This window comes from Ochotona curzoniae, unplaced genomic scaffold (assembly GCF_017591425.1).
Source record: "Ochotona curzoniae isolate NIBS_2020 unplaced genomic scaffold, NIBS_Ocur_1.0 patch433, whole genome shotgun sequence".
Lineage (NCBI taxonomy): Eukaryota > Metazoa > Chordata > Mammalia > Lagomorpha > Ochotonidae > Ochotona > Ochotona curzoniae.
Window position 1 is genome coordinate 428,907 of NW_024467010.1, and position 27,987 is coordinate 456,893.

General features: G+C 63.3%; 6 protein-coding genes across 9 annotated transcripts; 3 read left to right on the forward strand and 3 right to left on the reverse strand.

Moving 5' to 3' along the window:
• The first annotated feature begins 359 nt into the window (after positions 1 to 359).
• LOC121167908 (target of rapamycin complex subunit LST8-like) lies at positions 360 to 3,437 on the forward strand. The gene is made up of 9 exons (XM_040997620.1): positions 360 to 426; positions 831 to 1,034; positions 1,195 to 1,243; positions 1,334 to 1,496; positions 1,906 to 1,981; positions 2,069 to 2,221; positions 2,726 to 2,850; positions 2,957 to 3,120; positions 3,210 to 3,437. Exons 2-9 carry the CDS (start codon positions 906 to 908, stop codon positions 3,326 to 3,328), a joined length of 978 nt encoding a protein of 325 aa, XP_040853554.1. The 5' UTR covers positions 360 to 426; positions 831 to 905; the 3' UTR covers positions 3,329 to 3,437.
• Positions 3,438 to 3,688: 251 nt separating this feature from the next.
• LOC121167877 (BRICHOS domain-containing protein 5-like) lies at positions 3,689 to 4,858 on the reverse strand. Its single transcript, XM_040997580.1, has 5 exons — positions 4,730 to 4,858; positions 4,387 to 4,542; positions 4,211 to 4,312; positions 3,880 to 4,033; positions 3,689 to 3,783 (listed from the first exon to the last, which is right to left on the reverse strand). The coding sequence occupies exons 1-5, from the start codon at positions 4,856 to 4,858 to the stop codon at positions 3,689 to 3,691; spliced, it is 636 nt and encodes a 211-aa protein (XP_040853514.1).
• A 2,608-nt stretch (positions 4,859 to 7,466) lies between these two features.
• On the reverse strand, positions 7,467 to 8,603 carry LOC121167834 (glycerol-3-phosphate phosphatase). The gene is made up of 2 exons (XM_040997501.1): positions 7,954 to 8,603; positions 7,467 to 7,832 (listed from the first exon to the last, which is right to left on the reverse strand). The coding sequence occupies exons 1-2, from the start codon at positions 8,594 to 8,596 to the stop codon at positions 7,507 to 7,509; spliced, it is 969 nt and encodes a 322-aa protein (XP_040853435.1). The 5' UTR covers positions 8,597 to 8,603; the 3' UTR covers positions 7,467 to 7,506.
• A 3,203-nt stretch (positions 8,604 to 11,806) lies between these two features.
• Positions 11,807 to 19,115, forward strand: LOC121167836 (transcription factor E4F1). 3 transcript variants are annotated; one of them, XM_040997505.1, is made up of 14 exons: positions 11,807 to 11,960; positions 13,429 to 13,580; positions 14,260 to 14,353; positions 15,922 to 16,112; positions 16,192 to 16,312; positions 16,401 to 16,583; positions 16,651 to 16,793; positions 17,040 to 17,249; positions 17,396 to 17,504; positions 17,587 to 17,804; positions 17,980 to 18,178; positions 18,258 to 18,397; positions 18,466 to 18,528; positions 18,600 to 19,115. In XM_040997505.1, exons 1-14 carry the CDS (start codon positions 11,807 to 11,809, stop codon positions 18,954 to 18,956), a joined length of 2,334 nt encoding a protein of 777 aa, XP_040853439.1. In that variant the 3' UTR covers positions 18,957 to 19,115. The 3 variants fall into 3 exon arrangements, with proteins under 3 accessions (XP_040853439.1, XP_040853440.1, XP_040853441.1); XM_040997506.1 differs by having other exon boundaries at positions 17,399 to 17,504; XM_040997507.1 differs by lacking the exons at positions 17,396 to 17,504; positions 17,587 to 17,804 and having other exon boundaries at positions 17,040 to 17,102; positions 18,037 to 18,178.
• Positions 19,116 to 19,214: 99 nt separating this feature from the next.
• On the forward strand, positions 19,215 to 21,896 carry LOC121167837 (deoxyribonuclease-1-like 2). Of its 2 annotated transcripts, XM_040997509.1 has the most exons (7): positions 19,215 to 20,182; positions 20,276 to 20,364; positions 20,452 to 20,535; positions 20,608 to 20,708; positions 20,796 to 20,908; positions 21,021 to 21,272; positions 21,481 to 21,896. In XM_040997509.1, the coding sequence occupies exons 1-7, from the start codon at positions 20,039 to 20,041 to the stop codon at positions 21,532 to 21,534; spliced, it is 837 nt and encodes a 278-aa protein (XP_040853443.1). In that variant the 5' UTR covers positions 19,215 to 20,038; the 3' UTR covers positions 21,535 to 21,896. The 2 variants fall into 2 exon arrangements, with proteins under 2 accessions (XP_040853443.1, XP_040853442.1); XM_040997508.1 differs by having other exon boundaries at positions 20,608 to 20,908.
• A 121-nt stretch (positions 21,897 to 22,017) lies between these two features.
• LOC121167838 (enoyl-CoA delta isomerase 1, mitochondrial-like) lies at positions 22,018 to 27,971 on the reverse strand. Its single transcript, XM_040997510.1, has 7 exons — positions 27,896 to 27,971; positions 27,706 to 27,795; positions 25,226 to 25,353; positions 24,208 to 24,354; positions 23,824 to 23,945; positions 23,552 to 23,730; positions 22,018 to 22,277 (listed from the first exon to the last, which is right to left on the reverse strand). Exons 1-7 carry the CDS (start codon positions 27,969 to 27,971, stop codon positions 22,111 to 22,113), a joined length of 909 nt encoding a protein of 302 aa, XP_040853444.1. The 3' UTR covers positions 22,018 to 22,110.
• Positions 27,972 to 27,987: the final 16 nt, after the last annotated feature.

Consider the following 27,987-nt stretch of genomic DNA (forward strand, 5'->3'; position numbering starts at 1 on the left):
TGGACATTTTAAAAGGAGAGGACCGGCGGGAGCTCGACAGGAGCGGGTCTGGGGGGGTCCCTGGGCAAGGGTTCTCAGATGCGGCCATGAGAGCAGAGGCTGCCCAGCTCCAGGTGAATTTCCCACGTAATGCTTTAGCATAGAAGCCTCAAGCAACGCTTGGGATGTTGATACTAAATGAGGATGCACATTCGAGGCTTACGTCAAGTGCTGCGTCTCGGGCAGAGGCCGCGGCCTCCGTCCAGCCCCCGGTCCGCTCCTCGCACGCAGCCCCCGCCGGGGTTTTGGTCTCGTCCTCCCCCCCGCGCCGCTCCGTGGTCTCGCCTGAAGTGCTCATCGATAGCTCTACGCTCAGCCTCGCTCCTATCGACTCGCTCCAGCTCGCCTGGCCGTCCTGGAGCGCGGAGGAGCGCGGAGCCGCGGGAGGTGCGCAGGCCGCCGGCGAGGGCTGGGGCGGCTTCTGGGGGGCCGGCCGAGGGCGGCCCGGGGAGCGGGCACCGGGGCGCGGCGGGACGGGCCCGGGGGCGCCGCGCGCGCTCGGCAGGGCCGGGGGTCCCACCGCGGCACTCGCCCTCCCGCCGACACCGGCCGCCGGCCTGTGCGCACGCGCAGGAGCGGCGCGCCCTCCGCCGTGCGCACGCGCAGCCCGCCGCTGCGGCAGGCGACGCCCTGGGCGTGACTGCCCCCTGCCGGCCCGTGGCGGGATGGCGTGGGCGAGGAGCGGGCGGCGGCGCACGCGCCCTGGCGCCCCGAGCTGCAGAGCGCGCCGGTGTGGGCGCGCCGTCCGCGGGGTGCGTGGAAACCATCGTCTGGTCGTCGTCTCCTCCCAGATGCGGTGACTTCGGACACCCTTGTCCAGCGCTCGGGCCCTGTGCAGGCCCCCCGGCGTGCACGCAGCCGCACCAATGAACACCAACCCTGGCACAGTGGGCAGCGACCCTGTCATCTTGGCCACCGCCGGCTATGACCATACCGTGCGGTTCTGGCAGGCCCACAGCGGGATCTGCACCCGCACTGTGCAGCACCAAGACTCCGTATCCCCTGCACCATCCCCCCAGCCAGCCCCGGGGCAGGGAGTGGGGTGAGGGATGGGAGAGGCTGAGGGTGGGAGCATGGCTCAGCTCTGGCCGGCGCTGGAGGCACCAGACCCTCTCCCCGCCCGCGGCCGGTCGCCCTCCTTAACAGGCTCAGCAGGTAAACGCTCTGGAGATCACGCCTGACCGCAGCATGATCGCAGCTGCAGGTACCTGCAACCCTTGACTTCTGACCCTGACTTTTGCCAGTTCTGGCCTGGGGGACGCGGGAAGGCTTCAGTCCCGCCTCGTGCCCCTAGGTTACCAACACATCCGTATGTACGACCTCAACTCCAACAACCCTAACCCCGTCATCAGCTATGACGGGGTGAGCAAGAACATCGCGTCCGTGGGCTTCCACGAGGACGGCCGCTGGATGTACACAGGCGGCGAGGACTGCACAGCCAGGATCTGGGACCTCAGGTGTGGGGCGGGAGGGCGCACCCCAGGCCGTGGCTGCGTCCGTGTGGGCATGCTGTGCCTGGGCGGGTTACCGAGGGAGGTTGAAAAGTCGGAACTGGCAGATCGCATCACTGCCTTGGTCTGCAAGGGCCAGGCACAGAGAGGGAGAGAGCTTCCGTCCCGTGGTTCTTTCCCTATATGGCCACAGCTGGACCCCGGAAACCTTAGGCCCAGAGCTGGGTCTCCCACGTGGCCCCCAGTGGCCAGGCAGTTCCCAGGTGGGAGAGCGGAGCAGCCAGGCCCGGGATGGCATCACAGGCAGCCAGCCACCACCAGCAGGAGGCCTAGGCGGCCAGGCCAGGGGCTGGGCTTGGGGGAGCTGGGGCAGTACCCACCAGGGTCTGTGTGTACACCCCAACCCTGCCCCCAGGTCCCGGAACCTGCAGTGCCAGCGCATCTTCCAGGTTAATGCGCCTATTAACTGTGTCTGCCTGCACCCCAATCAGGTGAGCCGCGCCCCCAGAGCAGGGCACCCCAGGGCTCAGGAAGCCAGGGTGCTGCCCTGCCTCACCTCCCCCACGCCGGCCCTGCAGGCAGAGCTCATCGTAGGCGACCAGAGCGGCGCGATCCACATTTGGGACCTGAAAACTGACCACAACGAGCAGCTGATCCCGGAGCCGGAGGTCTCCATCACGTCCACCCACATCGACCCGGACGCCAGCTACATGGCTGCGGTCAATAGCACCGTGAGTCCTGCGGGCTCAGCCGCTCACCTCCTTTGCACGGGACAGTTCCCACGGCCCCCAACTCCTGACAGCTACTTGGCCACCAGGGCCCAGGGTCTCTTAGTCTGGCTGCTGACCTGTTGGTCACCCTGCCTGGATTACCTCTTCCTGAGGTGTCTTGACCCTGGCCTGCAGGAAGCCATGGGTGGGCCGGCCCTGCTGTCTCCTGCAGCCTCCCCTTCCCTCTTGGACGTCCCCCAATTCCTGCCTGCCATCCTGTGTGCCCTCCCCCGGCCTGTGCAGTTCCCCTTCCGTTCTATGCATTGGCCGGGGACATCCTTGAGGAAGTTGCACATGAGCCTGTGGGCAGGCACAGCCTCCTGCTCTCAGCTGGCCAGGCGTGATCCTTGACTAGGCTTCCTGGGGGCACAGCAGGAGGTGCTCAACCGGGCCCTGGACGCAGGTGAACCCTTTGTCGCTGCAGCCTCAGAGCCTCGGTGACCTGTCCTGGGACTTTGTCTGCAGGGAAACTGCTTCGTCTGGAACCTCACCGGGGGGATCGGGGACGAAGTCACCCAGCTCATTCCCAAGACCAAGATCCCTGCCCACACACGCTACGCCCTGCAGTGTCGCTTCAGCCCAGACTCCACGTGCGTCTCAGCTGCTGGCGTGGGGGCCCGTGGGCGCATGGCCGGGGTGCCTGTGGCAGTGGCTGCTGGGCACCCTGCTCCCCACACTCCTCTCTCCTTCCCCCAGGCTCCTTGCCACCTGCTCGGCTGACCAGACCTGCAAGATCTGGAGGACGTCAAACTTCTCGCTCATGACGGAGCTGAGCATTAAGAGCGGCAACCCTGGGGAGTCGTCCCGTGGCTGGATGTGGGGCTGCGCCTTCTCTGGGGACTCCCAGTACATTGTCACCGGTGAGCCGCCCCCACTGCCGGGCCTCCACCCAGGGTGGCCAGTCTGGACTTGGGCCGTGAGCCCCGTCCTGCTCCGTCTGTCCCTGCAGCTTCTTCGGACAACCTGGCCCGGCTCTGGTGTGTGGAGACTGGCGAGATCAAGAGGGAGTATGGTGGTCACCAGAAAGCAGTCGTCTGCCTGGCCTTCAATGACAGTGTGCTGAGCTAGCCTGCCTCCCTGGGGACAACACCCCGATCGCAGGGAGACCCCCAGGTTCACCTTCGCTTGGCCAGATCGGCAAACCTCCCTGGGCCTGCGGAGGGGAGGCTGTGGCCAGGCCAGGTCCCTCCTAGCCATCCCAGGCTCAGGAGCTGCATAGTCTGGTGTGCAGGACGGCTGGGCCCATGGGAGCTGGAACCACTAAGGGGCTCTGAGGCTGGTGCCCACCCCCAGCCCGTCCTCTCCTCCCCGCGGCTTCTGCTGTGCCCCCACTGCAAGTCCCGGGGCCACAGAGAAGAGCAGCATGGCCAAGTGGAAGGTTTATTCGGCGTGTTCCAGCGGGTGGTGCCGGGGCCCTGGGTCGGGGGCTCAGTCCGGGAGGTAATAAAAGCAGACGGACACACAGATGTGGCTTGGGAAGCAGATGTCAATGCAGAGGTAGATGAGCCGCTGCCTCGGGGGCCCTGGGGGGGAGGGCTTGTGAATCCCTGAGGGGGCACCCCCGGCTCTGGAGACCCCACCACCGCCCCAGACTCCTCGCATGGTGCATCCCAACTCACTGTCAGCTCGACGGGCCCAGTAGATGGGGGTCTTAGCACAGAGGTGCCGCACGGAAGGCCCGACCTGAGCAGGGTCCAGTGCACGGCTCCCAAGCACTGCTAGCAGCTCCTGGGCATGGGGGGCAGTGGGGCTGGGGCAGCAGGGCTCCTGGGCCTGGGGAGAAGGCTTTGGTAGGCTGGGTGGGAGCACTCTCTCTGCCCAGGCCGGCCCTACCTCCAGCCCTTGTTGACAGCCTCGGCCCAGAAAGAGCTTTCAGTTCCCTGAAACCGGAGCTTCACACCCCCACCCCAGGCATGGGGGGGCTCAGTGCACACAGTGCCCTTTGCTCACCCTGGAGCTGTTGAGCAGTAGCTGCAGGGCCTCCTGGTCCTGGGCCTCCATTCGGCGGAGGAAGCAGGCCTGGTGTTCCGAGGGGCGGTAACAGATACAGCCCTGGAGAGGTGGGTGGGTGAGGCCGGGCCTCCCCCACCCATGCAGGCAGCACAGCCCCCTCCCTGCCCACTCACGCTCTGCCCGTCAAATAGCACGGCCCAGCTCCGGTTGCTATGAGGCGGCGTCACCATTATGGTCGCTAAATTTCGGGCCTCATCGACCAGGGTGGTTTGGTTGGCCCTGGGCAGCCGGTGGCTCGGGAGGGTCAGCCGGAGAACTTGCTGCTGTGTCTGTTGGAAGCCGGAGTTGACCAGCTGGCTTGAGCCCAGGCAGCTCCTACATCCCCTGGCCCTGGGCTGCAGGGTGCCTGGAGTCACCCTAGGGGGTCCTTCCAGCCAGCCCATCTTACAGCCACTCTGGGCCTGACCTCCCCGTCACGCCACCCCGGCCCCGGTTCCGGTTCCCAAGAAGGCTTACCTCAGGGGTCCGAGCAAAGCCCAGCAGCCCCCCAGCCACAGCGCCGACTGTGGCCAGAGCTAGCAGCAGCAGCAGGAGGCCAGCAGCTCTCCAGCCCAGGTGGGGCTTGGTCTTCACCCGAGGGCACATTGGGGTTAGAGACCAGCAGATAGGCTTGCTTAGGGGGCAGTGGGTACTGGGCATCCCCACAGTCCTTGCCCCAGGAGTGGCAGGAGACGCTCCAGCAGGCCTGCCTCCCTGCTGACAATGCACCGATTGTCTGCAGCCCCTTGGAGGAGTCGCCAAGCGAGGGTACCCCTCCCCTCATGATTCCACTGCTTCCTCCCTACTCCGTATCTCATGTCCAGGGCAGAGCCAAGATGGCCTGCGCTGCCCTGCCGGGGTGTGCCAGTCAGCAGGCACCTGGCCAGGGCAGAGGAGCGCGAGTGGGAGGGCTGGCTGCACCTCCACTGCAGCAAGGCAGGACCAGCTGATGGACAGGCTGCAGCTCCGGCTGGCCAGAGTGTTCTGCTTCCCTCTGGACCCCAAGAGCCAGGATCCAGGCTGACCTGAGGTGCAGTGGGTAGAAATGCCTGTGACATTTCAGTGTCCTGTAAGGACACTGGCTCTTGTCTCGGCTGCTCCACTTGTAATTGCCGGAGTCCAGCTCCAGCTGAGTTCGGAAGGATGCGAGGAGGCATAGAGGCAAGACGGACCACTAGGATTCCATGATCATAATGGACAATGTGGGAAAGCTGTCCGAACCAGTCAAACTCTGGTCAAGGGGGTGTTTCTAAGGATAATTCTGGCATTTGTTTTACCTAAAAACAATAGAAGTTCCTGCTACAATTCTTATTCTACAATCTAATCTTGTACCACAAAGAAAAGAATCTAAAGAATGAAACCCTAAATACAGATCCCTTGATTAGCATAAGGTCAATGCGGACAGCCAAAACAGTAGGAATAATAGAAGGCCCTTTTGCAAGGCATTATTATTTACATTAACCTCCAAGCTGTCACTGAGGAAAAGGTCAGCCTCACAGCAGCAAACAATGCCTGGATGGGTTAGAATTCCCCGGCAGGGTGGGCCGCGTCCCTGCAAGGGAAGGTGGAGCTGCATTCAGGTGGCTGCACAGGTTCTGGCCCTGCCATGCAGTGCCTGCAATGGAACAATACCCTTCACACCTTCGCGTCCCCCACATCCACTGCAGACCCCAACATCTAATCCAGCGAATGGCCTGGGAAAGGCAACAGCAAACGGTGCCTAGACCCTTCACCCACACAGGTAGCCTGGAGAAGCTCCTGACCCTGGAGAGTGAACTGTTAAAGTGGAAATCTGTGAGCAGTTTGGGACTGTGCGTTGCCCCGGCTCTTAACAGTGTGGGGTGATAAGTGTGCACAGGCCACGCGGGGCCTGGACGGTTAGATGCCGTTCCTGCCAGCTTGCTTGACCCTGCTGCTCACTGTGCTGGCCAGCGTGTCTGCTAGCTTCACCCCATGGCCTCAGGTGGCTTCGGGTTTCATCTTGCTTTCCCAGGCTCACGGCAGCCAGCATTCCAGTTCCGGAGCTGGAACCCTGCCGTGCCTTCCACTTTTAGCGCCCATCCCCCCTTGGCCTCCGTGATGGGAGGATGAAAAGACAAGGACACGGAGGCAATAGAGATGGCAGGTTTAATGTGCATCCAGGCTCACAGTGCAGGCCCCTGCAGGCCGGGGAGGGAATATGGGGTTCCCAGCCACCCCCCACCAGTGGCTGCCACGTGCTCCTGGTGTGGGTGTCAGCACCCTGGGCCTGCTCAGCGTCGATGTACCTTGAGCCGACCTTGCAGGCACTGCCACCCGCACGGTGCCCCACATCACAGTACAGGCCGGGAGGTATGCAGGCTGGCACTCCCTTTATTGCTTCCCTCAGATGTGGTGGATAAGCAGAGGGTTGCTACTGGCACAGGGCTGGGCAGGAGTCAACCCAAGGGAACGGCTTCCCAGGCTCTCTTCGAGAAGTAGCTGCAGTCCTGCTAAAGGTCAGCCGACTTGGGCATCAGCACCTTGGCTGGACAGGGACTCCTGCCCATCCCCGCAGCAGCCACTGACCAGGACCCACAGACGGCCTTGGGGACTGCTGGACTAAGCGCCCCAACCAGGGACCAGGGACTGCACGAGGTTGCACTTGCTGTCCCTGGGGCTCCCGTGCCCTCCCTCCCAGAGGCTGCTCTGGCCAGCACACGCCTTCAGCCCTGCGGCCCGTCAGTGGGATTTCCCCACAGGACAGAGCACAGCTCTTCCTCTGCAGGGTTCAGACTTTCTTCCACCACAGGACAAAGCCACCCAAAGAGCCCATGCTCAGCAGAGGACCGGCCTCCCTTCTGGGGGCCATGTGGCTGCTGGGAAAGGCCAGCGCTCCAAGGGACAGGGAACACACAGCAGGTGGGGCAGCCCTGCAGGGACACAGTGACCACGCCGGCTGCCCCCTTCTGGTCCACCGCGGGCCACCGGCCGGATGGTCCTCAGCCCCAGCCCCTCCTGCAGGAGTTCGGGGCCCTGAATGAAGGTTTCTGTAAGAGACACGACCTCCCTCTAAACTTGCCGGCCTCAATGCCCTGGTCAGGCCCCGGGGTCACCAGAATCCTGAACTCAATGAGCCAGTCCAGGACCCGGCCCAAGGTGCCCACCGCGCCTGGAGCTGCTTGCTGCGGACACGTGGCAGGCCACACGCTCACCTGCGGGGCCAAGCCCCCAGCTAGGAATTGGGGGAACTGGTTTTCAACTCTTTTATTCTGTGAGTGAAAAAGCCCCGACCTTTAACCCCGGAGGGCGGGCAGGAGGTCGGCGATGCTGTCCACGTAGAAGTCCGGGACCATCTTCTTCTTGGACACGCAGTCACTTTCCCGATTGCGCCGCACGTCCCCGAGTGTGGACACGCCCGTGAGGGTGAGGATGGTCTTGAGGCCGCAGGTGGCGCCCAGCAGGATGTCGGTGTCCAGGCGGTCACCCACCATGACGGTGCGCGCGGGGTCGATGCCGTACTCCTGGGACACGCAGTCGAAGATGAAGCGGCTGGGCTTGCCTATGATGTCAGCCTGGCGCTGGGCCGCCATCTCCACGGCTTGGACGAGGCAGCCGGTACCTGTGCGGCGGACAGGGAAGGGAGGGAGGGGGGACGGACACGAGCGCGCCCGCGGTCAGAGCCGGGGTCGGGGTGGGGGTCGCCGCCCGCCCCCGGCCTCCCGTCCCCGGCGCGCACGGACCGGCGATGAAGAGGCCGTTCTCCAGGGGCAGCCGGTTGTCCATGTTGGTGCCCACGAGCAGGCAGCCGGGCTGCTGCAGGTAGCGCAGGGCGGTGGTGAGCTTCATGTAGCTGAAGTGCGGGTCGAAGCCCACCACCACGGCGCCCACGCCGGGCTCCAGCGGCGCCGACAGCCAGTCGCCGGGGCCGTCTCCCCGCAGCGGCTCGGGCCCCACGCCCACGCTGGCGACGCCCACGGCCTCGAGCTCGGCGGCCAGGGCCGGGCTGCCCAGCACGTAGGCTTTCGGGGCCGGCGTGCCCGCCAGGCGCTGGCGCAGGTAGAGCGCGGTGCAGTAGGCCGTGCCGAAGACCTCGGGGCCGGCGTCGGGCTCCGCGGGGCCGCCGAAGCCCAGGCGCCGCAGCTTCTCGGCGTAGGCCTGGCGGGTCTTGCTGCTGTTGTTGGTGATGAAGCCCAGGCGCTTGCCCTGGGCCCGCAGCGCCTGCAGGGCCTCGGGCGCGCCGGGCACGGCCGTCTCGCCGCGCCACAGGACGCCGTCGCAGTCGAACAGCAGCGTGTCCACGTCGGCCAGCAGCGCCCGGGCCCGCTCGGCGCTCAGCCGCACGCAGCGGCCGTCGGCATCGCCGGCCTCCGCCGCTTCCGCCATGCTCGCCTGTCCGCAGCCACCGGCCTCAGCCGCCCGCGCCGTCACCGGCCGCTCCTTACAGCCGCCCGCCGCGGCGCCCGCCCCGCCCCCGGCGCGCTCATTGGCCCGCCGCCTCGCGGGCGCCGCTCATTGGCTCCTGCCTGCGCCAATCCGCCCGGGCCTCCCGCGGGAGCCCACAGGACCGTCCGCCAATCGCCTCGGCCAGGAGGGGGCAAGCTGGCGGCCATTGGCGGCGGGCTCGGGTCTCCACCGGTGATTGGCTGGCGGGACGCCCACCGGCACTGGCAGCCGAGCGCCGGCTGAGGACGCGCCGCCGGCCTGCTCAGGGCGGCGGGAGACTGCTGATTGGCGGCCGCGGGACGGCGCGGCCATTGGAGGCGTGGTCAGCCGGCCGCGGATTGGCTGCGGCTCGGTGGGCGGGCCCGGGTCACGTCCGCAGCGCTGCGGCGGGTGTCCCCCCACGCGGCACACGTCGTCGGCACGTCCCGGCTGCTCCCCGGAGCCGACCCTCCCGTCGCCCGCGCCCCGGCCTTGGCTCGTCAGAAGCAGGAGTCACGGGGTCGGAGGAGCCGACCTGCGGCGCGCCAGCCGTCACTCTGGTCACCTTTGTCGGTCACAGGGACTGGCGCGGGCAGAGGCGTCCTACAGAGTGCACCGAGTGGGGCGCCCACAGGAGCACAACCCACCCGGAACGACAGTCCCTAGGCACCACCGCTGTAGGATTTCCACCCTGGGGCCATGTCCTTCCTCGGTGGATCGTACCGTGTGGTGTGGTCCAGCCCAGAACTGCACGCTGGTGTCCCCCGCGCCAGTTCCCAATCCAGCTCCCTGCCAGTGCACCCCGGAAGGCCCCAGAAGACCACCCAAGGCCTCTGGGCAAGACCGCGGACCACTGAAGCCACACTCCAGGGGTGTCCTGTGGGGAGGTGCAGGTCGGAAGCGCAGCAGCTGGGAGCTGAGCTTGCATCCCCATATGGGATGCTGTGGCCACGAGTGCCAGCTTACCCTGCCACTCAGGTTGGAGTTTAACCCCCTAATCCGACTATGGTGTTTACGGGCCGGGCTTTAGGGAGCTGATTAGTGTTACATAAAGTCCGTAGGGAGGCTTGTGCGGGACTAGAGGGACCAGAGCACACACGCACGGACTCCCTGCCTCAGCTGCGGGTGCCCTGTCTGACCTCAGGAAGGCTGTCACCAGATGCGCCCGTTGTACCCAGATAATCATCCAGTCTGAAGTCTGTGCTAAGGCATAAAGGTGGTTTATTCAGGTTCGCCTAGGTCTCCCAGCCACCTCCCCCAGCAGGGCTGGGCGGGGGAGGGGCAGCCACAGCCCAGGCTGCTGCAGGATCAGCAGGGAGGGATATAGAGAAGGGGAGCACAGCCAGAGAGCCCCCAGTTCAACAGCCTAGCGTTCTTGTACATTTCAGGCTCTTAATTATACAGTCATGACATAGCAGGCTTCTATTGGTGGGTTTGAAGCAAGCAACTTTCAAAAAGTACAACCTGATGAGCTATAGGGCGGTGGATCTTATCAAACACCAGGTACCTCCTTCCTGGGGAGTGGTCTGCCTACGTGACCTGCCAGGTGTCCTGCTGGGTGTCACGTAGACTATCAGGCCTGGAATTCACACAGCCCCCAGCCAAGCCATTAAGGCAGAATCACAAAAACAGAAAACGCCTAGGTTCTTCACCCCTTGACCCTGGGCCAGGACTATAAACCCAGATAAATCTCTTTTAATAAGCTGTTCCGTATTATCTGCCCAAGGCAGTGACCTCTGCCTGCCACAGCGGCATCCCACACGGGCAGTGACACCTGTGCCGGCTGCTCCACTTCCCATCCGGCTCCCTGCTTAGGGCTTGAGAAAGCAGTGCAGGATGGCTCTGGTGCCTAGCCCCTGCACCCACACGGGAGACCTGGAGAAGCTCCTGGCTTCAGTCCTGGCCGCTGTGGCCCTCTGGGGAGTGGATGAGTGGAAAGACCCTTTTCTGTAGCTCTGACTTTCAAGTACATCTTAAACTGACACATCCTAGCTTCTGGCAGGTTCCGCTGTCTCCCTTCCCAGGGTGGAGCCAGCCTTCCTGGCCCTGGCGCCTCATCTGTGGGCAAGCAGCTGGCTGGGAGAGGAGAGCGGGTGCGTCCCCATAGCTGGTCTCCAGGACAGTCCCCTGGCAAGTGGCCCATCAGCCTCCCTTATTTCATCTTTAAAATGGGAATGATGGGTATTGCAAGCTAGTCCCATCAAGGGCTTTATTCCAAACAACTAATTAAATGTGAGCTTAAAAAAAAAAAAAAAAGGAGGGCCTAGCAGCTAAAGTCCTCGGCTTGCACACGCTGGGGTCCCATATGGACGCTGGTTCATGCTTTCGATCGGCTCAGCTCCAGGCGTTGTGGTCATCTGGGGAGTAAATCATGGCACAGAAGATCTTTCCGTCTTTCCTCCTCTCTGTAGATCTGACTTTCCAATTAAAAAAAAAATGGTAAAAGAAAGAAAGAGCGAGCACAGCAATGTCAGGGCTGCCAGGTTCACAGCGTCTGGAAACCAACAAGATGTGGGACTCATCCACACGGTGGGACGTGCCTCCGACCCACAGACGAACCGGGCCAGCCTGCGGGACCAAAGGCAGAGCCGGCAAAGCCACACAGCGCAGGTGCGTGGCTGCAGGGGCGCTGAATGAGTGTACTAGAAGGGCGAACTCTGCGGGGATCTAACGCAGTCTAAACATATGCAAAAGGATGAAGTATTCCTCCAAGGCCGCCCGCACTTGGCCCGGGGTGATCACGCAGGGACGGCAGCGTAGCGAGCGCCGCAGCTCCGTGTCGGCCCTTTGAGCTCAGAGAGGAATCACGCAGGACCAGCAAGCTACTTCGCTCCGGCTCCAAGCGGTTGACAGCCCCGGCGGGTGCAAAGCCAGCCCCGGGTTCTTCCGATCTGGACACGCCCCGAAGCGCCAGCTCACGCCCACGGGGCGGTCCTTCTGCTGGACACGCCCCCGCCCACCCATACGCCGCGGTTCCGTTCCATCACGGCTCTCTACCAACGAGACTCCACCTCTGCGAGGCCGGCAGCCACACCCACATGTGGCCCCACCCCCTGCCTGTCCGTCAACCGCACCCCGCCCGCCTCCCGTTCCTGCACGCCGACCTCGGAGCGGCCCGTTGTTATGACGACACGGTCGTAAATCCGCCATCTTCCTGCGGCGCGTTGCGACATGGAGGGCGCGATGGCAGTGCGGGTGACGGCCGCTCATACGGCAGCAGCCCGGGCCGAAGCCGGGAGGGAAGTGGGTGAGGGCGGGGTCGCGGCGGCGGAGGCCTTGGCCCCCGGCGGCTTCCTGGGCCTCCCGGCGCCCTTCAGTGAGGAAGGTAACGGCGCCGGACGGGGCAGGGTGCGGCCGGGGTGGGGGCCGCGCAGCCTGGGCCGGCGGAGGCCTGGGTGGCCGGAGCTGAGCTGTGGACGCGGCGGACGCTCGCGGAGCCCCGGGCCCCGCACGGCCTCCGATCGCCGCGCGCTCGCAGGCGCGCCCGGGCGGACGCCGCAGCCCCGGGCCTGGGCCCCGCTGCACCTGACAGCCCACTCGGGGCCGGGGGCGGAGCCGGGCCTGTCACTTCCCGGCGCGGATGGGGCAGGTGACCCCAGCCGCCTGAGCCCCGGAGGAGCGGCTGCCGCAGCCCCTGAGCTGGGAGCACTTGGTCCTCGCCTCCCGCACGCCCCGATCTAGCCCCTGTCACTCCGGGGGGCTCAGATGGCAGGTGCATTGCAGCTCGGTACAGGGACACTCCGAGGGCCCATTTAGGGGTACTCACGGCTGTAGGGGACACAACTTTGGGCTGTACTGTCCGAGGTTTTCCTGGAAGACTGCCTTGGCTAGGACGGGAAGGGGCGGCTGGCAGTGACCAGTGGAAGGGATCTTTCCATTCCCCTGTCCCTACGGGTTCTGAGTGGTACAGGGTTGTCTCTTGATTCCTGGCAGCGGGGAGAGGGGCAGTACCCCAAGGGGCGGTGCCTGCCTCAGGGTGTGTCCCTGTGCTAGGCCTTAGGCAGGGGGTCTGCTTCAGTGGCAACACCTTGGAGCCAACTCCCTGAGTGGCCTGCCAGAGCCCCAGGCGCTCAGCTCCCGACTGGCCATCCTGAGCAGGCTGCAGGTGGGTGGTGGCAGCAGTCTGGCCCTTTGAGGGCGTGTTAATCCAGCAAACATGCCAGGCAGCAGACCCAGGTCTGACTTGGCCTGAGGGCTGGTACATTTGAGGCAGCGCAAGGGCCAGCCCCCACTTTGCACAGACAGTGGGTGTCAGGACTGGGCTCAGATTCCTCCTCTCGTGGTCTCGTGGCTGACCCCCTTGTCCAGCATGGGCTTCCCTAGGGTGCTGGCGGGAGCTGAGGGACAGCAGGGCCAGGACCGGGGGCAGGGCGTGATGGGAAGGCCCTCTTGGCATTGACACACGAGCTGGGTCCTGTTGTCCAGCATGCGCCCCGGGCCAGCACCCATGACAGGAGGCAGTGACTCCACTGGTCCCCAGGGGCACATTTAGGCCTCCTAGTCCTCTGTTGTCCCCAAACCAATGTGGGCACACCTCCGGCTCCTGCCCTTCTGGCTACCTTTTCCCTATTGGCTAAAATCAAGCTTTGGGTTAGACGGCCATAGCAGACCTTGGCACCTGAAGTGTGTGTGACAGGTCTTCCCCCATGCCCTCCTGGTGGGTGCTGGGCTCCCCAGGGTGCACCTGCAGGGCGGGGGGAGGGAGAGCTCCGTTTCCCCTGGCATCCTCAGGTGAGTTGGGTCTTGGGCTGGAGGGAAGCTGGACAGGTCCTGCTGATGCCATCTCATTGCAGATGAAGATGACGTGCACAGATGTGGTCGCTGTCAGGCCGAGTTCACGGCCTTGGAGGACTTTGTCCAGCACAAGATCCAGAAGGTCTGCCAGCGGGCACCCCAGGAGGCCTTGCCTGCTGGTCCTGCTGCTGCAGCCCTGCTGGGCCAAGAGGTAAACCTCTTCCCCGGACCAGGAGCTGCGGGCCAGGACAGGCCTCTGGCCATGGTGAGGGGAGTCTGGTGGGGTGGCCTGATCTTCTCAGCAGCCTCTGGCTGAAGCCTGCACAGTTGGGGGCCTCTCCTTTCTTGGGGTCTCAGGGCCCTTCCCCTTTGGCTCGAGGGCATTCTGGTAGCACTTGTCTCCTAAGTGATCTTCTGGGTTCCAAAGTGTGGCCCTGTGGGTCCTGTTGCCTTGTCAATGGAGTGGCCCATTTGGCTGGGCTCATAATGTGCTTGTGGCTGTCCACACTGCCTGAGACTGGGCAGGCAGCAAGGGGACCTGGGAAGGCACTGGCCTCAGGCCACCAGCAGAGGGCCCTGTCAACACGCACCTGACCTCGGGCTCTTGACCTGGGCCTCCCGCAGCAAGGCCTCGACCCCTCATTGTGCGGCCCTTTTCTGAGTGCTGTCCAGGCCTTTGTTCTCGTAAGCAGTGGACCTCAGGCCAGAGCTGCTGTGCCCATGCTCATGGCTCTGTCTCCTGCCCTGGCGGCCAGGGGAGTTGCAGTGGAGTGTCTGGGCAGGCAACTTCAGCGGTCCTGCAGGCACAGCCCTGAGCCTGTACTCCCTTGAGGGCCAGCCTCTCCCCTGGGTGCTCTGGAGCCCATGGCTTGTCCTCTCCACCTCCCTAGGTGGTGCCGGCAGCGGCAGGCCCTGAAGAGCCCGTCACCGTGGCCCACATCGTGGTAGAGGCGGCAGACATCAGACATGCACCCGATCTCGTGGGTAAGCCAATGGCATCAGGCCTGGGGCTGTTTTACTTCCTGCCAGGATCTTTGTGGTTCCTTCTGGCAGCAGCCACCTGGGCCAGCCTCAGCAGCTGGCTGTGGGGTGGCAAGCACCTGAGGCAGACAGGTGCTTGGCACTGCAGCTGCTGGCACGACTGGCTGTCCAATGTGCCCATCACCTCCCTGGGCACCGCTCCCTCTGGTGTGGGAGGGATGCTTGCTGGCTGATCGTCTTTATGAGCGTGCACTGTCACTGGGCCTTTTTGAAGCCCGCTCTCAGTAGCAGGGCCGATGTGACGTGCACTAGGTTGGGTCAAGCTCTCGTTAACTGGGACGGATAAACACACACGGGCAGGGGGTGTGGAAAGGGCAGCCTGGGGTGTGGGCAGGGGAGGACCGGTGGAACGGGACTTAGGTGTGTAGCCGTCACACTGGGAAGGCTGGCCGGGGCTTTATGTGGCAAGAAGTTGGGAAGGGAATGTCGTCCTGGGGGTGGCTGCTGGGAAGGAGCCAAGGCAGGTGGGTGTTTGGGCAGCTGGACAGGAAGTAGGTTTGGGCAACAGGGAGGACTGGGCCTTGGGAAAGCCTGGGGAGTGATTCCCGGAAGAGGCGGTTGAGGCCAACCTGGGGCCTGGGAAGGGAGCTGTGCACTGGCTCTGGGCCCTTTCCCTGTGTCCCTGGGATAGACGCCCCGTTACCACCCAGGGACAGGAATAATTCCTGTGGAGGTGGGGCTGTGCCCAACCCTGGTGGGATTGAGTCCTCTGGGTGCTGGCAGGATCTGTATGTGCTAGGGCAGCAGACTGCTGGCCCTGTGGGTCGCCCTTCCCTGTAGGGGTGCCCAGCCCCTCCCTGGGCCTTAGGGTTCCTCTTGGGCACCCTGTCTTTTGCCTTGTGATCTTGCTTTGGCGATACCTTGAGTGCCCTGAGTCTGTACCTGGGCCATCTGGCTGGTTCGACAGGCTCTGGCCACTGCTCCTGCTGGCCTGGTGCTCACCCGGGGCGGCGGGAGGTGGGCCGAGCTTGTGCCTGCCTTGGGGCAGGCCTGAGCCGCCAGCAGGCCTGCCCGCCTCGACTCTGTAGACAAGCCTGTGTATCCTGTCTGGGCCGTGTCCCCTTGTCTCTGCGCCTCCTAAGGAGCCTCATCCTCAGAGGTCCGCGTCCTCTGGGAAGGCGACTCTGGCGTGGGCACTGGCTGGGCACGCGTGAGCTGCTGAGTCACAGCTGCCTTCCTGCCGCGTGAGGAGTACAGCTGTCAACACGGTGCCAGCTCAGCGCCACAGCTGCTTCCTTCTTGTCATTGTTAAGGGCACAAAGTGTGACTGGGCCTGCCTGCTCCCTTGGCACATGGGTTGGGGTGCCTGCTCAGGCTGGGTCCCCTGCAGCTCCCCTGCGCACAGGGTCGGGGTGTGTGTGTTTTCCTTCCTTCCTGTGGGCTGTGGAGAGGCTGTACCCCCTTCCCCCAGCCCTTGCCCCATGGCTGCTGAGTGCCAGGGGAGGGCATCCAGGCAGCCCCAGCTCCCTGGGCTCCCTGGCACATCCTGACCTGATGGGGCCTCTTCCCAGGTGGTGAGCACATCAAAGAGGTCATTGTGGCTGCGGCTGAGCCGGGGGACACCGAGGTGGCAGAGGCCCCCGGCAGTCTGAGCCGTCAGGGGCTTGGGCTCACTGGAGAGGGCGAGCAGGCCCCGGTGAGGCTGCTGGTGGACAAGGATGGCCGCTACGTGTGTATGCTCTGCCACAAGACCTTCAAGACGGTGAGCCCTGGGCTGTGGGCTGGCTGGGCCTGTTCCCTCCTGGGCAGGTGCCCTGAGCCTCGCTGCTCCTCCCCCGCAGGGCAGCATCCTCAAGGCCCACATGGTCACCCACAGCAGCCGCAAGGACCATGAGTGCAAGCTCTGCGGGGCTTCCTTCCGGACCAAGGGCTCGCTCATCCGGCACCACCGCCGGCACACGGGTGAGGGGCTCTGGCTGGGCTCTGGCCACCCAAGGAGGCAGAGGTGTCTGTCTGGCTTCCGCTCAGGCTGTCTCCACTCTCTCCACAGATGAGCGTCCCTATAAGTGTGCTAAGTGTGGGAAGAGCTTCCGGGAGTCGGGGGCGCTGACCCGGCACCTCAAGTCCCTCACCCCATGCACAGAGAAGATCCGCTTCAGCATGGGCAAGGACACAGCGGTCAGCAGTGAGGACACGCATGCGGGTCAGCACAGGGGCCCCAGGGGCTTGGTGCGTGCACTGGAGCAGTGGTCTTGCACCGCTCACGGGGTTATGCTTTGCAGGGTCCAGTGTGGGCACAGGTGCGTCCTCAGCAGGGACAGAAGAGCCCATGGAGACGTCACCTGTGATTCATCTGGTGACGGACGCCAAGGGCACTGTCATCCATGAAGTCCACGTACAGATGCAGGAACTGCCCCTGGGCATGAAGGCCTTGGCCCCAGAGGTGGGGCATTCTGGCAAGCCCCCGCAGGGCCAGGCCAGGCCAGGTCTTGCTTTGGGCAGGGGGCCTGGTAGGAACAGTACAGACCTGGCCATCAGTGTGGTTGTGGTGGTTGTGGTGGTGAAAAAATCCTTCCAGCCAGTGAGCAAGGAAGGGGAGGGAGCAGGTGGGGCAGGCAGGGCCTGGCACGGGTTCACCCTGTGGGCGGGGGATGGGCAGCATGTCAGCCTGTGCCCATCTCCCCTGTAGCCTTCGGCCCCTGAGGAACTTCCCTGTTCGGGCGAGGGCAGCCGCGAGAACCTCCTGCACCAGGCCATGCAGAATTCAGGCATTGTTCTCGAGCGGGGTGCTGGGGAGGAAGGGCCCCTTGACCCGGCCCCTGCTGCCCGGTCCAGTCCCCAGCCCTTAGGAGACGGCCCCCCGGGACTGCCGCTGCTGCAAGTGGAGCAGGTACAGACAGTAGGTGCTGGGCTGCTTGTGTCCTCGTGGGGGGAGGGCGGGCTGGGTCACAGTCACTGCATCCACGGGTCTGCATGCTTGCTGTGATGGGGCCCAGGATCCCGTGGCCTGCATTGGGTCCTGCAGGCCTGCCCGTGCTGTCCCAGCAGGTGGCCGGTGAGGCCTCAGCTGCGCCCAAGACACACCCATGCCCTCAGTGCAGTGAAACCTTCCCGACAGCAGCCACTCTGGAGGCTCACAAGAGGGGCCATGCAGGTGGGTGGTTAGGCTCATGGGTGGCGGGGGAACACGGGGGGCCTGGAGTGAGATATGCGACCTGATGTCCCTGTGGCCCCAGGGCCGAGGCCATTCCCCTGCATGCAGTGCGGCAAGGCCTTCCCCAAGGCGTACCTGCTCAAGAAGCACCAGGAGGTACATGTGCATGAGCGCCGCTTCCGCTGCGGGGACTGCGGGAAGCTCTACAAGACCATCGCCCACGTGCGGGGCCACCGGCGCGTGCACTCGGATGAGCGGCCCTACCCTTGTCCTGAGTGTGGCAAGCGCTATAAGACCAAGGTGGGCCCCTGGTCCCAGGGCCGTGGTGCTGGACCCCCGTGCTCAGGCTCCCAGCCTCCTTGGGCTCCTCTTGTCCCTGGCAGGTTATCCCAGCCCCTCACTGAGCCTGGGGTGGGTGGGCACAGCTGCAGTCTGTCCTGGATGCAGCCAGCAGCCACTGACTGGGTCTCCACAGAATGCCCAGCAGGTACACTTCCGGACACACCTGGAGGACAAGCCACACGTGTGCCAGTTCTGTAGCCGAGGCTTCCGGGAAAAGGGCTCTCTGGTGAGGCATGTCCGGCACCACACGGGCGAGAAGCCCTTCAAGTGCTACAAGTGTGGCCGCGGCTTTGCCGAGCATGGCACGCTCAACCGACACCTGCGCACCAAAGGTCCGGGTGCCGTGCAGTGGTGGGAAGGGCAAGGAGTAGGGCCAGGCGCTTCCAAGCCCTGACCGAGCTGCCTACACAGGGGGCTGCCTGCTGGAAGTGGAGGAGCTGCTGGTGTCCCAGGAGAGTCCCGCCGCGGCCACTGTCCTGGCTGAGGACCCCCACACTGTGCTGGTGGAGTTCTCCTCTGTGGTGGCCGACACCCAGGAGTACATCATTGAAGTAGGTGTGGGGCCAGGGGGTTGGGCCGGGGTCTGGGGCAGCCAAAGTTGAACTCTGACCCTGCACAGGCCACAGGAGATGACGCAGAGACCAGCGAGGCTGCCGAGATCATTGAGGGCGCCCAGACGGAGGTGAGGGGCCGGGCGAGGGGCGAGGGGTGGTGAGCTCCCTGGGCAGCCCCTTGCTGAGCTGCTGCCCGCAGGTGGACAGCCACATCATGAAGGTCGTGCAGCAGATCGTGCACCAGGCCAGTGCTGGGCACCAGATCATTGTGCAGAACGTGAGCGTGGACCAGGAGGCAGGGCTGGGCCCGGACGCGGCTGCCACCGACACCATCACCATCGCCACCCCCGAGAGCCTGACGGAGCAGGTGGCCATGACACTGGCTTCGGCCATCAGCGAGGGCACTGTGCTTGCGGCCCGCACGGGTGCCACTGGCTCCGAACAGGCCACCGTGACCATGGTGTCCTCAGAAGACATCGAGATCCTGGAGCATGGTGGCGAGTTGGTTATTGCCTCGCCAGAGGGCCAGCTGGAGGTGCAGACGGTCATTGTCTAGTGTGGGGACCCGGTGGGGGAACGGGCTGAGCCCTCCCACACCTACTAGACCTGGGGAAGAGAAAACAGCCTGAATTCAGGCACCCAGAGGCAGCGGAGGAGTGTAAATAGTTGGTTTTTTTTTTTTTTTTTTTCCTTTACAATAAAATATGGAAGCCTGTGGCTTGTGATGTTACTCAGTGGGTGCCTCAGGGGCTGGCGCCACTGCTCCCATAGATCCCGGGAGTGCCTGCCTGCCTGGGCCACCCTGCTTAGGGGCTCCTGCCAGCCCAGGCGGCGCCTCGGCGGCGTGTGGGTGTTGCTGGCACGCTGACAGGCAACCTCTGGCTGCCCTGCCCTGCCACAGCTGTGACCCCAGCCTTCCAGGCCTGCTGGAGTGGGTGGAAGGGGGAGCTTCGTCCCAGCCTCTAACCCTGGGGCTGCCACAGGTGGGGGCTGTGGTGAGGAGATGGCAGTCTCGGCCAGGCCAGGAAGGTGTCTGGTCCTTGCTGACCTGGTTTTCTGGCAGGTAGATGGTGGGCAGGGCTGCCAGACTGTCTTTGGAAAGCCAGTAGGGTTCTTTCATTAGGTTCCAAGATAGGGCATTCAAACTGGCCCAGGATGGACCTGCCTCTTACCCTTGGGGGTTCTCCATGGGAATGGGGGACAGGAGTTAGCACCATCTGCGTGTAGGAGGCGGGTCAAGGCCAGCCTGGCTCCGCCCTGTGCCAGGGCCAAGGCCTCAAATACCAGCCGGGCTCTGATGTCAGAACTGTTCGCCCCAGTCGGGTCAGTGTAGTCCTGGCTGTGTCACCACAACAGATTCCCAGCCCCGAAGGCTGAGACCCTAGTGGGACCAGAAGCCCCGAGGCTTGGCACCACCTCATCAGCAAGCCAGGTGAGTTGGGTAGGGTCAGGCCAGGAGACCTTCTGTTAGCAGTTGGGCAAGGTCAGGGGACTGAGAGCTGGGCCACGCTCCCAGGAGAGTGCAGGGGAGAATCCACAATCCAGACAGGGTGGGCGCCTGGGCTTGCTGGCGGCTCTGACCCCAGGTGCCAGCTCCCTGGCTGCCTCCCTCCTACTCCTGGTCCACTTGTCTGGGTTATGGGCAGGGCCATGACCCTGCTGGCCCTGCTCTGGGCACTGGGGTCTGTCCAAGCTGCGGCTCTGCGCATCGGGGCCTTCAACATCCAGAGTTTCGGGGACAGCAAAGTGTCTGACCCGGCCTGCGGCAGCGTCATTGCACAGGTGAGCCAGGGCGGGGTTTCGGGATGCAGCTGGGCTCCCAGGGCGGGTACCATGACTGGTTGCGCTTAACCCCACACCTGCCACCTCCTGCAGATCCTGGCTGGGTACGATGTGGTGCTGGTGCAGGAGGTGCGAGACCCGGACTTGAGCGCCGTGTCCGTGCTCATGGAGCAGATTAACAGGTGTGGCGGGCAGGGCCCCGTGGGGGGCCCCACCCCAGTTCCCAGGCATCTCCTGGGGCCTTGACAGGGCCTACCCTGTTTCCACAGTGTGTCCAAGCATGAGTATGACTTCGTGAGCAGCAAGCCCCTGGGTCGGGACCAGTACAGGGAGATGTACCTGTTTGTCTACAGGTGAGGGGTGGGTCCCAGCGAGGGGGCGTGGCCTGGCTCAGCGCCAGCCCGCCCACCCTTCTCTACTCCCAGGAAAGACGCGGTGTCTGTAGTGGACACATACCAGTACCCAGACCCAGAGGATGCCTTCAGCCGGGAACCCTTCGTGGTCAAGTTCTCTACACCCCACTCTGGTGAGGCCTCCCGCCTTCTGACTTGGGGCAAGCAGCTGACGCCCCGGGCCCTACCCCAGCCCCCGCTGACAGCCCCACTCCCCACAGCTGCCCGGGAGTTGGTACTGATCCCACTGCACGCTGCACCACACCAGGCCGTGGCCGAGATCGATGCTCTCTACGACGTGTATCTAGATGTGATTGACAAGTGGGGCACTGACGTAAGTGGGGGTGGGGTGGGGCAGGGAGTTGGGGAAGTGGCTCTGCACACACCTGGGTGGGTTAGGGAGCCGAGCCGTGGGGCAGCGTGGGCTCAGTGACTGGTGCCCGCAGGACATGCTGTTCCTGGGCGACTTCAATGCCGACTGCAGCTACGTGCGGGCGCAGGACTGGGCCTCCATCCGGCTGCGCAGCAGCGAGGTCTTCAAGTGGCTCATCCCGGACAGCGCTGACACCACCGTGGGCAACTCGGACTGCGCCTACGACCGCATTGTGGTGTGTGGCACGCGCCTGCGCAGGAGCATCAAGCCCCAGTCGGCTGCCGTGCACGACTTCCAGGAGGAGTTCGGCCTGGACCAGACTCAGGTATCCCCCATGCCTCCGGGGATGTGGGTTGGAAGGAGGCCCCGGCCTCTCCTCTGTGGCCTCCGTTCAAGCCCAGGGAGCTGTCCCTGAGTGTGGAGTCCTGTCCTCCACGGGGGCCCAGCTCCTCTTGTGGGTGGAGCCAGGGATGGGGAGCGGGCACGAGGCTACTGGCCACGATCCCTGAGGCTCCATGCTGCTCTCCTTCCAGGCTCTGGCCGTCAGTGACCACTTTCCTGTGGAGGTGACCCTCAAGTTCCACTGAGAGCTCTAGGCCTGGCCAGGGCATGCCCCCTGTAGACTCTGGCCATGGGGGGCAAGGGCAGTTGGGTGTGGAAGGCTACAGGACCATGAGGATCTCTGAGCTCCTCATTCATGGGCACCTGCCTCCCAGGGTGGCTGGGAATGGTCTACCATGCCCACCATGAGGGCCAAGAGGAGCACTCAGGGCCAGTGCCAGTCAGGCCTCCTGGGCCTCTTGGGGCAGGCACAAGCTGAGGTGCAGCCCAGCATGTGGGTGTGCCCAATCCCTTTGGGGATGGGCCGGCCTGCCCACCTCCTTCCTGGGGCAGAAGCTGCTGGGCGTGGCAGGTCGGCTTCCTGGACCATCGCGAGTTTTGGACTTGTGTCCCTGAAGCCTGTCTCATCCAGTGTGTCGGCACTGCTTGCTCACAGGGTCCCAGTCCCAGGGCAGGCTTGGCAGGGGGTAATGGGCGGACTAGCAAAATAAAGAACCAAAAGGAACTGAAAACTGGAAAATACCTTGTTGAAACCCCCTGGGCTGGGCAGCTGCCGCAGGGCACAGTGGCTCCCCTCCTCCCCGTCCCCGGCAGCCGGGCCTTCAGCCGCCCTTCTGTCGGAGTTTCTGTAAGTATGCCTGCAACGACTTCTGGATGGAGTCCCGGGACACGAAGCCGACGAAGTTCTGGATGTCGGCGTCCCGCTGCTTCACCAGGCGCTCTGCTGTGGCCTTCCGCATCATGCTCTTGGTCAGCTGCCGCGCGTGGTCTGAAGAAAAGGGGTCCACCTGGGGAAACCCACCTGCAGAATGGCGGGGCCCCACCCTCCCACAGGAGCCCTCAGAGGCATGGCCCCACTGCCTGCCGATCCCTTCAGAAAAGCACTTTGCTAATGTGCCGTGTCTATGGAATCATGTTACTGAGAACATTCCTTCCCAATATTTTTAAAGATTTATTTATTTGAAACACAAAGAGGGAGAAAGGCAGAGAGAGAGAGATCTTCCATCCACTGGTTCACTCCCCAGCTAGGATGGCCAGGGCTGGGCTAGGCTGAAGTCAAGAGTCAAGTGCTTCATCCAGGGGCCCCCATGTGGGTCAGAGGCCACGCCCTTGAGCCATCTGCTCTAGCTTTCCCAGGCACATTCGCAGGGAACAGCCCCACAAGTGGAGCATCCAGGACTCAAACCCACACACAGAGACCAGCACCATGGGCAGCTGAGCCTGCCGCACAGGCCCCTAGAGCATTCCCGGCTAGAAAAAAGGGCAGCACGCCATTCAACAATTTGTCCAGCAGAACGGCAGGAAAGCGCAGCTTCCCAAACCCTTTAGGTATTTTCATTTTTAAAGACTTGAGAAGCAGACCAGATGAAGCTGCTGCTTGCAATGCTGGCATGTCACATGACAGTGCTGGTTCGAGTCCCATCTGCCCTACTTGTGGTCCTGCTCACTGCTGGCATGCCTGGGAAGGCAGCATGGTATGGCTCACATGCTTGGGCCCTGCACCCCCGAGGGCAGCATGGAGCTCCTGGATGTGGCTTGTCCCGACCCTGGCCAATGTGGCCATCTGGAGCGAGGCCCAGTGATGGGAAGATCTGTCTCTCCCTCTCTCTGTAACTGCCTTCCAAATAATGAATAATCTTAAAAAAAAGGGGGGGGATGGTATTGAGCCCAAATGCCCAGCCATGTGCACGCTGGTTTCTGTGCTCTCTGCCTGCCATCCTATGCGAGGGCTCAGGCCCACAGAGCAGGCGAGCCACCTGGCTCTTTATGCATAAGCCTGCTCATCCTCTCTGCCAGCAAGACCTCCTTGGTCTCCATCAACAAGCACTCAGCTTCCCAGCCACCCCCAGAGTGGCCCCAAGGGTTGTGGGATCCTCACGCCTGAGGACCCATTTTCCTGGTTTTAATCAAGCTGCCAGTCCTTGACTGGGGACCTCAATACAGCCACTCTGAGAAATGTAGTCTTGCCTCACAGGACCAGGTTGGGGAGGGGAAAGGTGAGGAAGGGCCCATTTGCTGGCGACCCATGGCTGCCTTGCTCACCTGGGATGGCCATCCACCGGGCCAGCACCGACAGCGCTGTGCTCTGCACTTGGTCTTCGGGCACCACTTGGTCCACCATGCCCACCTTGAGGGCCTCTGCCGGTGGGAGGAGCAGCCCCAGCTGCAGAGCCTGCTCTGCAGCCCGGTGCCCAATGGTGTTCACGAGGGTGTCTTTGAACCTAGGACACATGTCCACTCGCTGGACATGGGTGTACTCCCAGGAGGGTCTGCCCAACTCCCAGGGGCTCAAGCAGGTGCAGTAGCAGCCTTACCAGAAGGGGGCAACAATGCCCAGCTGCGTCTCGTTGAGCCCCATGACGTACTTGGGGTTGTCAGCCATGACGCGGTAGTCGCAGCTGAGAGCCATGAGACAGCCGCCGGCGGGACTGGCTCCCTGTGAGGAAGCAGGCCTGGTGTGCCGAGCCCTGCACCAAGGGGACTGGAGCTGCCCCAGTCCACGGGCCAGGGTAAGTAGCCTCCGCTGCTGTGCACAGCCAGCCCTGCCCTGCTCCTTCAGGCTGGGCAGAACAAGGGCTCTAAAATGTTTGCCCACGTCCTTCAGGCCAGTTGCTACACAGCATAAGCACTTACGCCCCTCACAACCCCCCGTTGGGCTGCTCGAGGGCCTGAGGCCGCCTGGGGGTGGGGACGCTCACATTGATGGCGGCAACCAGCACCAGGTTGGACAGGTAGAGCCGCAGCCATAGCTCCTGCACGGCCTTCCAGTACTCGGCGTAGTGGGCAGGGCTTCTCCCGCACATTTCTGTCAGGTCCAGGCCGGCAGAGAAGATGCCAGGGCAGTCCTAGGGGATGTGGCCGCGGTCAGGTGCCTGCCAGTCCACCTCCAGACTGGCCCTGTGTCACCAGGGTTGAGGTGCCCAAGGGACAGTGGGGTTAGAGCCAGGGGCTGCCCCAAGGAGCCCGAAGCTGTGGTGCCTGGGGCCTTGGGTCTGACCTCCTGGGATCTCGTCGCCCTCAAGCTGCTGTCCCCTCCACAGCTTCTGACTGCTCGGAGGACAAGTGCAGCTGACAGCTCAGGTGCGCAGTTGGCTCCAGGATCTGATTTTGCCCCGAAGGGCCAGGCAAGCTGCAGATCCCTGCAGGGGCAGCATCTGGGAGGCATGCTCTGATGACCCAGGTTGCCACACAACTACCAAAGATGTGCAGGGGTGAAAAGAGACAGCCAGGGCAAAGGGCTCGGCCAGGACAGGCTCATCGGGGTCAGCACAAGCCCCCACGGCTCCTGAGAGCACAGCCTGGGAGGTCCTTGTGGGGGTTGGCAGATTCGCTCACCATGCTGCCTGGAAGGGGAAGACAGGGGTGCCAGAGTCTACTCCACCCCCTGACAGCTTCCTGAGCTCGCCCCCTCTGTGCCTCCCTGTCCACGCGGGCCAAGCTAACGACACTGACAATTGAGCCATCAGGCCCGTGGGAGACACAGCAGAGCAGGCTGTGGGTGAAGTGTGCACCTGCTCAGCCCATGCTGGTGACCTGCTGGCCATGACTGGCCTCTGAAAAGTTGTCAGGAAGCCCCAGGTAACATAGGGCTCACGGGCAGGCGGCTTTGGACAGGGACCGCAGGGTGGGCAGATGTGGCCTGTGCCAGACCTGCCTCAGGGCTGAGGACCCACTGAGGCCCAGATGGGGGCCCCCAGGGTGATAGGGGCCACCCACCGAGGTGAGGAGGACGCCCCGGAAGCTCTTATCATTCTCAAGCTTCTCCAGGCTGATGACGAACTCTGTCAGAAGCTCCAGGCTGAGGCTGTTCACTGGGGGGCTCCCGAGTTTCATCACGGCGACCCCTGAGTCAAAAACAAGGAACGGGACACTGGTGTCCAGCACATCCCACCTGTTGGCTTGCTCCCCAGAGGACGACAGCCAAGAATCCCAGCCTGGTCTCCCAAGCACAGGGGTCCTGCTCCTGCCTGCCCAGGCACATTAGCAGGAAGTTGCGTTGGAAACCAGAGCAGCCCAAAACAGGAGCATACAGTGTCCCGCACACTCTGATGGGCATGTGGGGCCCAGGTAGTGGCTGAGTGCGCTGTGTCCTAGCGCTGGCTCTGGTGTGAGGCTGCTGATGGGTGAGGCTCAGGCTGTAGATGAGCTCTTTTTAAAGTGAGCAACTTCCTTCCTTAAGCACATTCAGCAGGACACCACTGCCCCAGGGGCGCTCCCCTCCACCGTTGCAGCCTCAGGCTCAGGCAACATGCTGAGCCCTATAAGGTTTTTCGCTATAAAACATTTATTTTTGGGCCCAGCATGGTGGCCTAGTGGCTAAAGTCCTTACCTTGAACACACCGGAATCCCATATGGGCACCGGTTCTAATCTCAGCAGCTCTACTTCCCATCCAGTTCCCTGTTTGTGGCCTGGGAGAGCAGTTGAGGACGGCCCAAGGCTTTGGGACCCTGCACCCATGTGAGAGACCCGGAGGAGCTCCTGGTTTGTATTGGCTCAGCACCGGCCATTGTGGTCACTTGGGGAGAGACTCAGTGGACAGATCTGTCTCTCCTCCTCTCTAAACTTGCCTGCTGCTGCCTCCTTGCTATCTATTGCACAAAGGAGAGGCAGGCCTTTTTTTTTTTTTTTTAAGATTTTATTTATTTTTACTGGAAAGTCAGATATCTAGAGACGAGGAGAGACAGAGGAAGAGACCTGTCTTCGGGCATGCTCATCTCAGAGACCTCAGCACAGCATTGGTGGAGGGACACACCGGCTCTCTGGCCAGTCTGGCCTCAAGCTGACATCCAGCTGACCTCAGGGGTAGCAGGCCGGCCCTGTAACCTGCTGTGTCCTGGGCTGAGCTGCAGCCTGTGTGCATCCACTCAGCCCCAAGGACAGCAGCTTGGACTGAGGCCAGCTGGCAGTGTCTGAGGCAGTGCTTCCAGCCCCCGACCAGCTGGTCTTCCTGTGCTCTGAAAGCCAACTCCTGGGCCCTCGTGGGAACAGGATTCTCTCTTTTCTCCAGGAGAAAAATCTCAGACAAAAAAAGTTGTGCCAGGACACACCTAGTGGGGCTCTGGCTCAGGTGTGCTGGAAGGGAGGGACTAAAAATACATGGACACAGTCCTGGGCTGCCCACGCCTGTGCCCGCCTTGTGCCCCAACCGCACCACCGTGGGCTGCAGGGACATGGCCCATGCCTGCCGGTGACTCTGTGGTCCACACAAGTCCTTCCCTGGAGTGATGACCAAGTCCTCAGAGAACATAGCTGCTGGCTCCAAGTCTACCCAGGCAAAACCGTGGGAAACGGACAGTCAGGTGGATCTGGTCTAACAGTGACTTGGCAGCTTCCCGTTCTGGGTTCTGGAGGGACTGAGTTCAGCTGCCTAGCTTCAGCGCTTGGCTCCGACTTCTTGCTCCAGGTGGCTCTGGGGTTGCCTGGGCAGCGGGACCCCTGCCGCTCGCAGGGGAGCTACAAGAGTACTTTGGAATCAGCTTGGTCCTGGCTGTGGTGTGGACATTTGGGAAAGTGGATCAGTGGATGGCAATAAATATTAAATGTAGTTGTTGCTGTTGTTGTTTTTTGAAATAGTGTGAGATCCACAGTTCCAGAAACAAGCTGCCCAGGCGGTGGGGAAGGTCACAAGGTTTAAAGGTGAACATGAGCTAACTGCAGGAGGAGCTAGACAGGGTGGACTCTGGGTAAAGGTTTCCTCAAGGACCACATGGAGGGATCCACACACTCGGCGGGGGCGCCGCCGGGGGTCCTCGGTTCTAGGGCCAGCACTAGATCCCAGCTGGCGGGGGCAAACTCCCCGTACAACAGGCTGCTGAAAACGCAGGATTCAAAGCAGGAGCTGCTGTGGCCCTGGGCGTTTTTCCAAACCCATGCATGCTGTTCATGACACATTTTCCCCCAAAAGCTCTGTATTGTAACACCTGATAAAGTTAACCCTCCCCGCCGTTAAAAATTTTTTTCCTTCCCCGCACTTTGATAACATGCAACTTCCTCACAGACAGGAGCCTTTCAGAAACACAAGTTCTCGCCGGACCCGGTTGGTTCTAAACCCGGGGTTCGGCCTTGTCCCGGGGGAGGCGGCCGGGCAGCGCCGTGCCCGCGGGCAGCACCGAGCCAGCCCCACACCCCCACACCCCGACAGCTCGGGTGGACCCCCGAGCTCTCCCACCCCTCTCCGAGGCCCCTGCCCGCTCACCTGCGGCCGGGCCCGGCTCCACCAGCACCTTGTGGCTCGCGAAGCGCCGCGCGCCGTCCCCGCCGCCGGCCGCCGGCCGCCCGCGCCCGGCTCGGACTCCTGCCACACGGGAGAGAGGAGGAAGGCGCGTGGGTCCCAGCCCGGCGCCCCGCCACGCGCCAGCTCCGCGGCCCCCGGCCATTCCACGTACCCGCGAAGAGCAGGGCGCGCGAGGGGACGCGCAAGGGGACGCGCAAGGGGACGCGCAAGGCCGCCGCCAGCGCCATCTTGGCCAGCCTGGCC

Bases quoted from the DNA above. Each gene is read 5' to 3' on its own strand.
- LOC121167838 (XM_040997510.1), bottom strand. From the start codon at position 27,971: ATGGCGCTGGCGGCGGCCTTGCGCGTCCCCTTGCGCGTCCCCTTGCGC. The intron at 25,354-27,705 runs GTGAGCGGGCAG...TTTTTGACTCAG, and splicing joins GGAGCCGGGCCCGGCCGCAG to GGGTCGCCGTGATGAAACTC. The intron at 23,946-24,207 runs GTGAGCGTCCCC...GCTTCCTCACAG, and splicing joins TGCTGGTTGCCGCCATCAAT to GGAGCCAGTCCCGCCGGCGG.
- LOC121167837 (XM_040997508.1), top strand. From the start codon at position 20,039: ATGGGCAGGGCCATGACCCTGCTGGCCCTGCTCTGGGCACTGGGGTCT. The intron at 20,183-20,275 runs GTGAGCCAGGGC...CACCTCCTGCAG, and splicing joins GCGGCAGCGTCATTGCACAG to ATCCTGGCTGGGTACGATGT. The intron at 20,365-20,451 runs GTGTGGCGGGCA...CTGTTTCCACAG, and splicing joins CTCATGGAGCAGATTAACAG to TGTGTCCAAGCATGAGTATG.
- LOC121167908 (XM_040997620.1), top strand. From the start codon at position 906: ATGAACACCAACCCTGGCACAGTGGGCAGCGACCCTGTCATCTTGGCC. The intron at 1,244-1,333 runs GTACCTGCAACC...TCGTGCCCCTAG, and splicing joins CAGCATGATCGCAGCTGCAG to GTTACCAACACATCCGTATG. The intron at 2,851-2,956 runs GTGCGTCTCAGC...TCCTTCCCCCAG, and splicing joins CGCTTCAGCCCAGACTCCAC to GCTCCTTGCCACCTGCTCGG.
- LOC121167836 (XM_040997505.1), top strand. From the start codon at position 11,807: ATGGAGGGCGCGATGGCAGTGCGGGTGACGGCCGCTCATACGGCAGCA. The intron at 17,805-17,979 runs GTGGGCCCCTGG...GGGTCTCCACAG, and splicing joins GCAAGCGCTATAAGACCAAG to AATGCCCAGCAGGTACACTT. The intron at 18,398-18,465 runs GTAGGTGTGGGG...GACCCTGCACAG, and splicing joins CCCAGGAGTACATCATTGAA to GCCACAGGAGATGACGCAGA.
- LOC121167877 (XM_040997580.1), bottom strand. From the start codon at position 4,858: ATGTGCCCTCGGGTGAAGACCAAGCCCCACCTGGGCTGGAGAGCTGCT. The intron at 4,543-4,729 runs GTAAGCCTTCTT...GGCTTCCAACAG, and splicing joins GCTTTGCTCGGACCCCTGAG to ACACAGCAGCAAGTTCTCCG. The intron at 4,034-4,210 runs GTGAGCAAAGGG...CCTTCTCCCCAG, and splicing joins TACTGCTCAACAGCTCCAGG to GCCCAGGAGCCCTGCTGCCC.
- LOC121167834 (XM_040997501.1), bottom strand. From the start codon at position 8,596: ATGGCGGAAGCGGCGGAGGCCGGCGATGCCGACGGCCGCTGCGTGCGG. The intron at 7,833-7,953 runs GTCCGTGCGCGC...TCCGCCGCACAG, and splicing joins GAACGGCCTCTTCATCGCCG to GTACCGGCTGCCTCGTCCAA.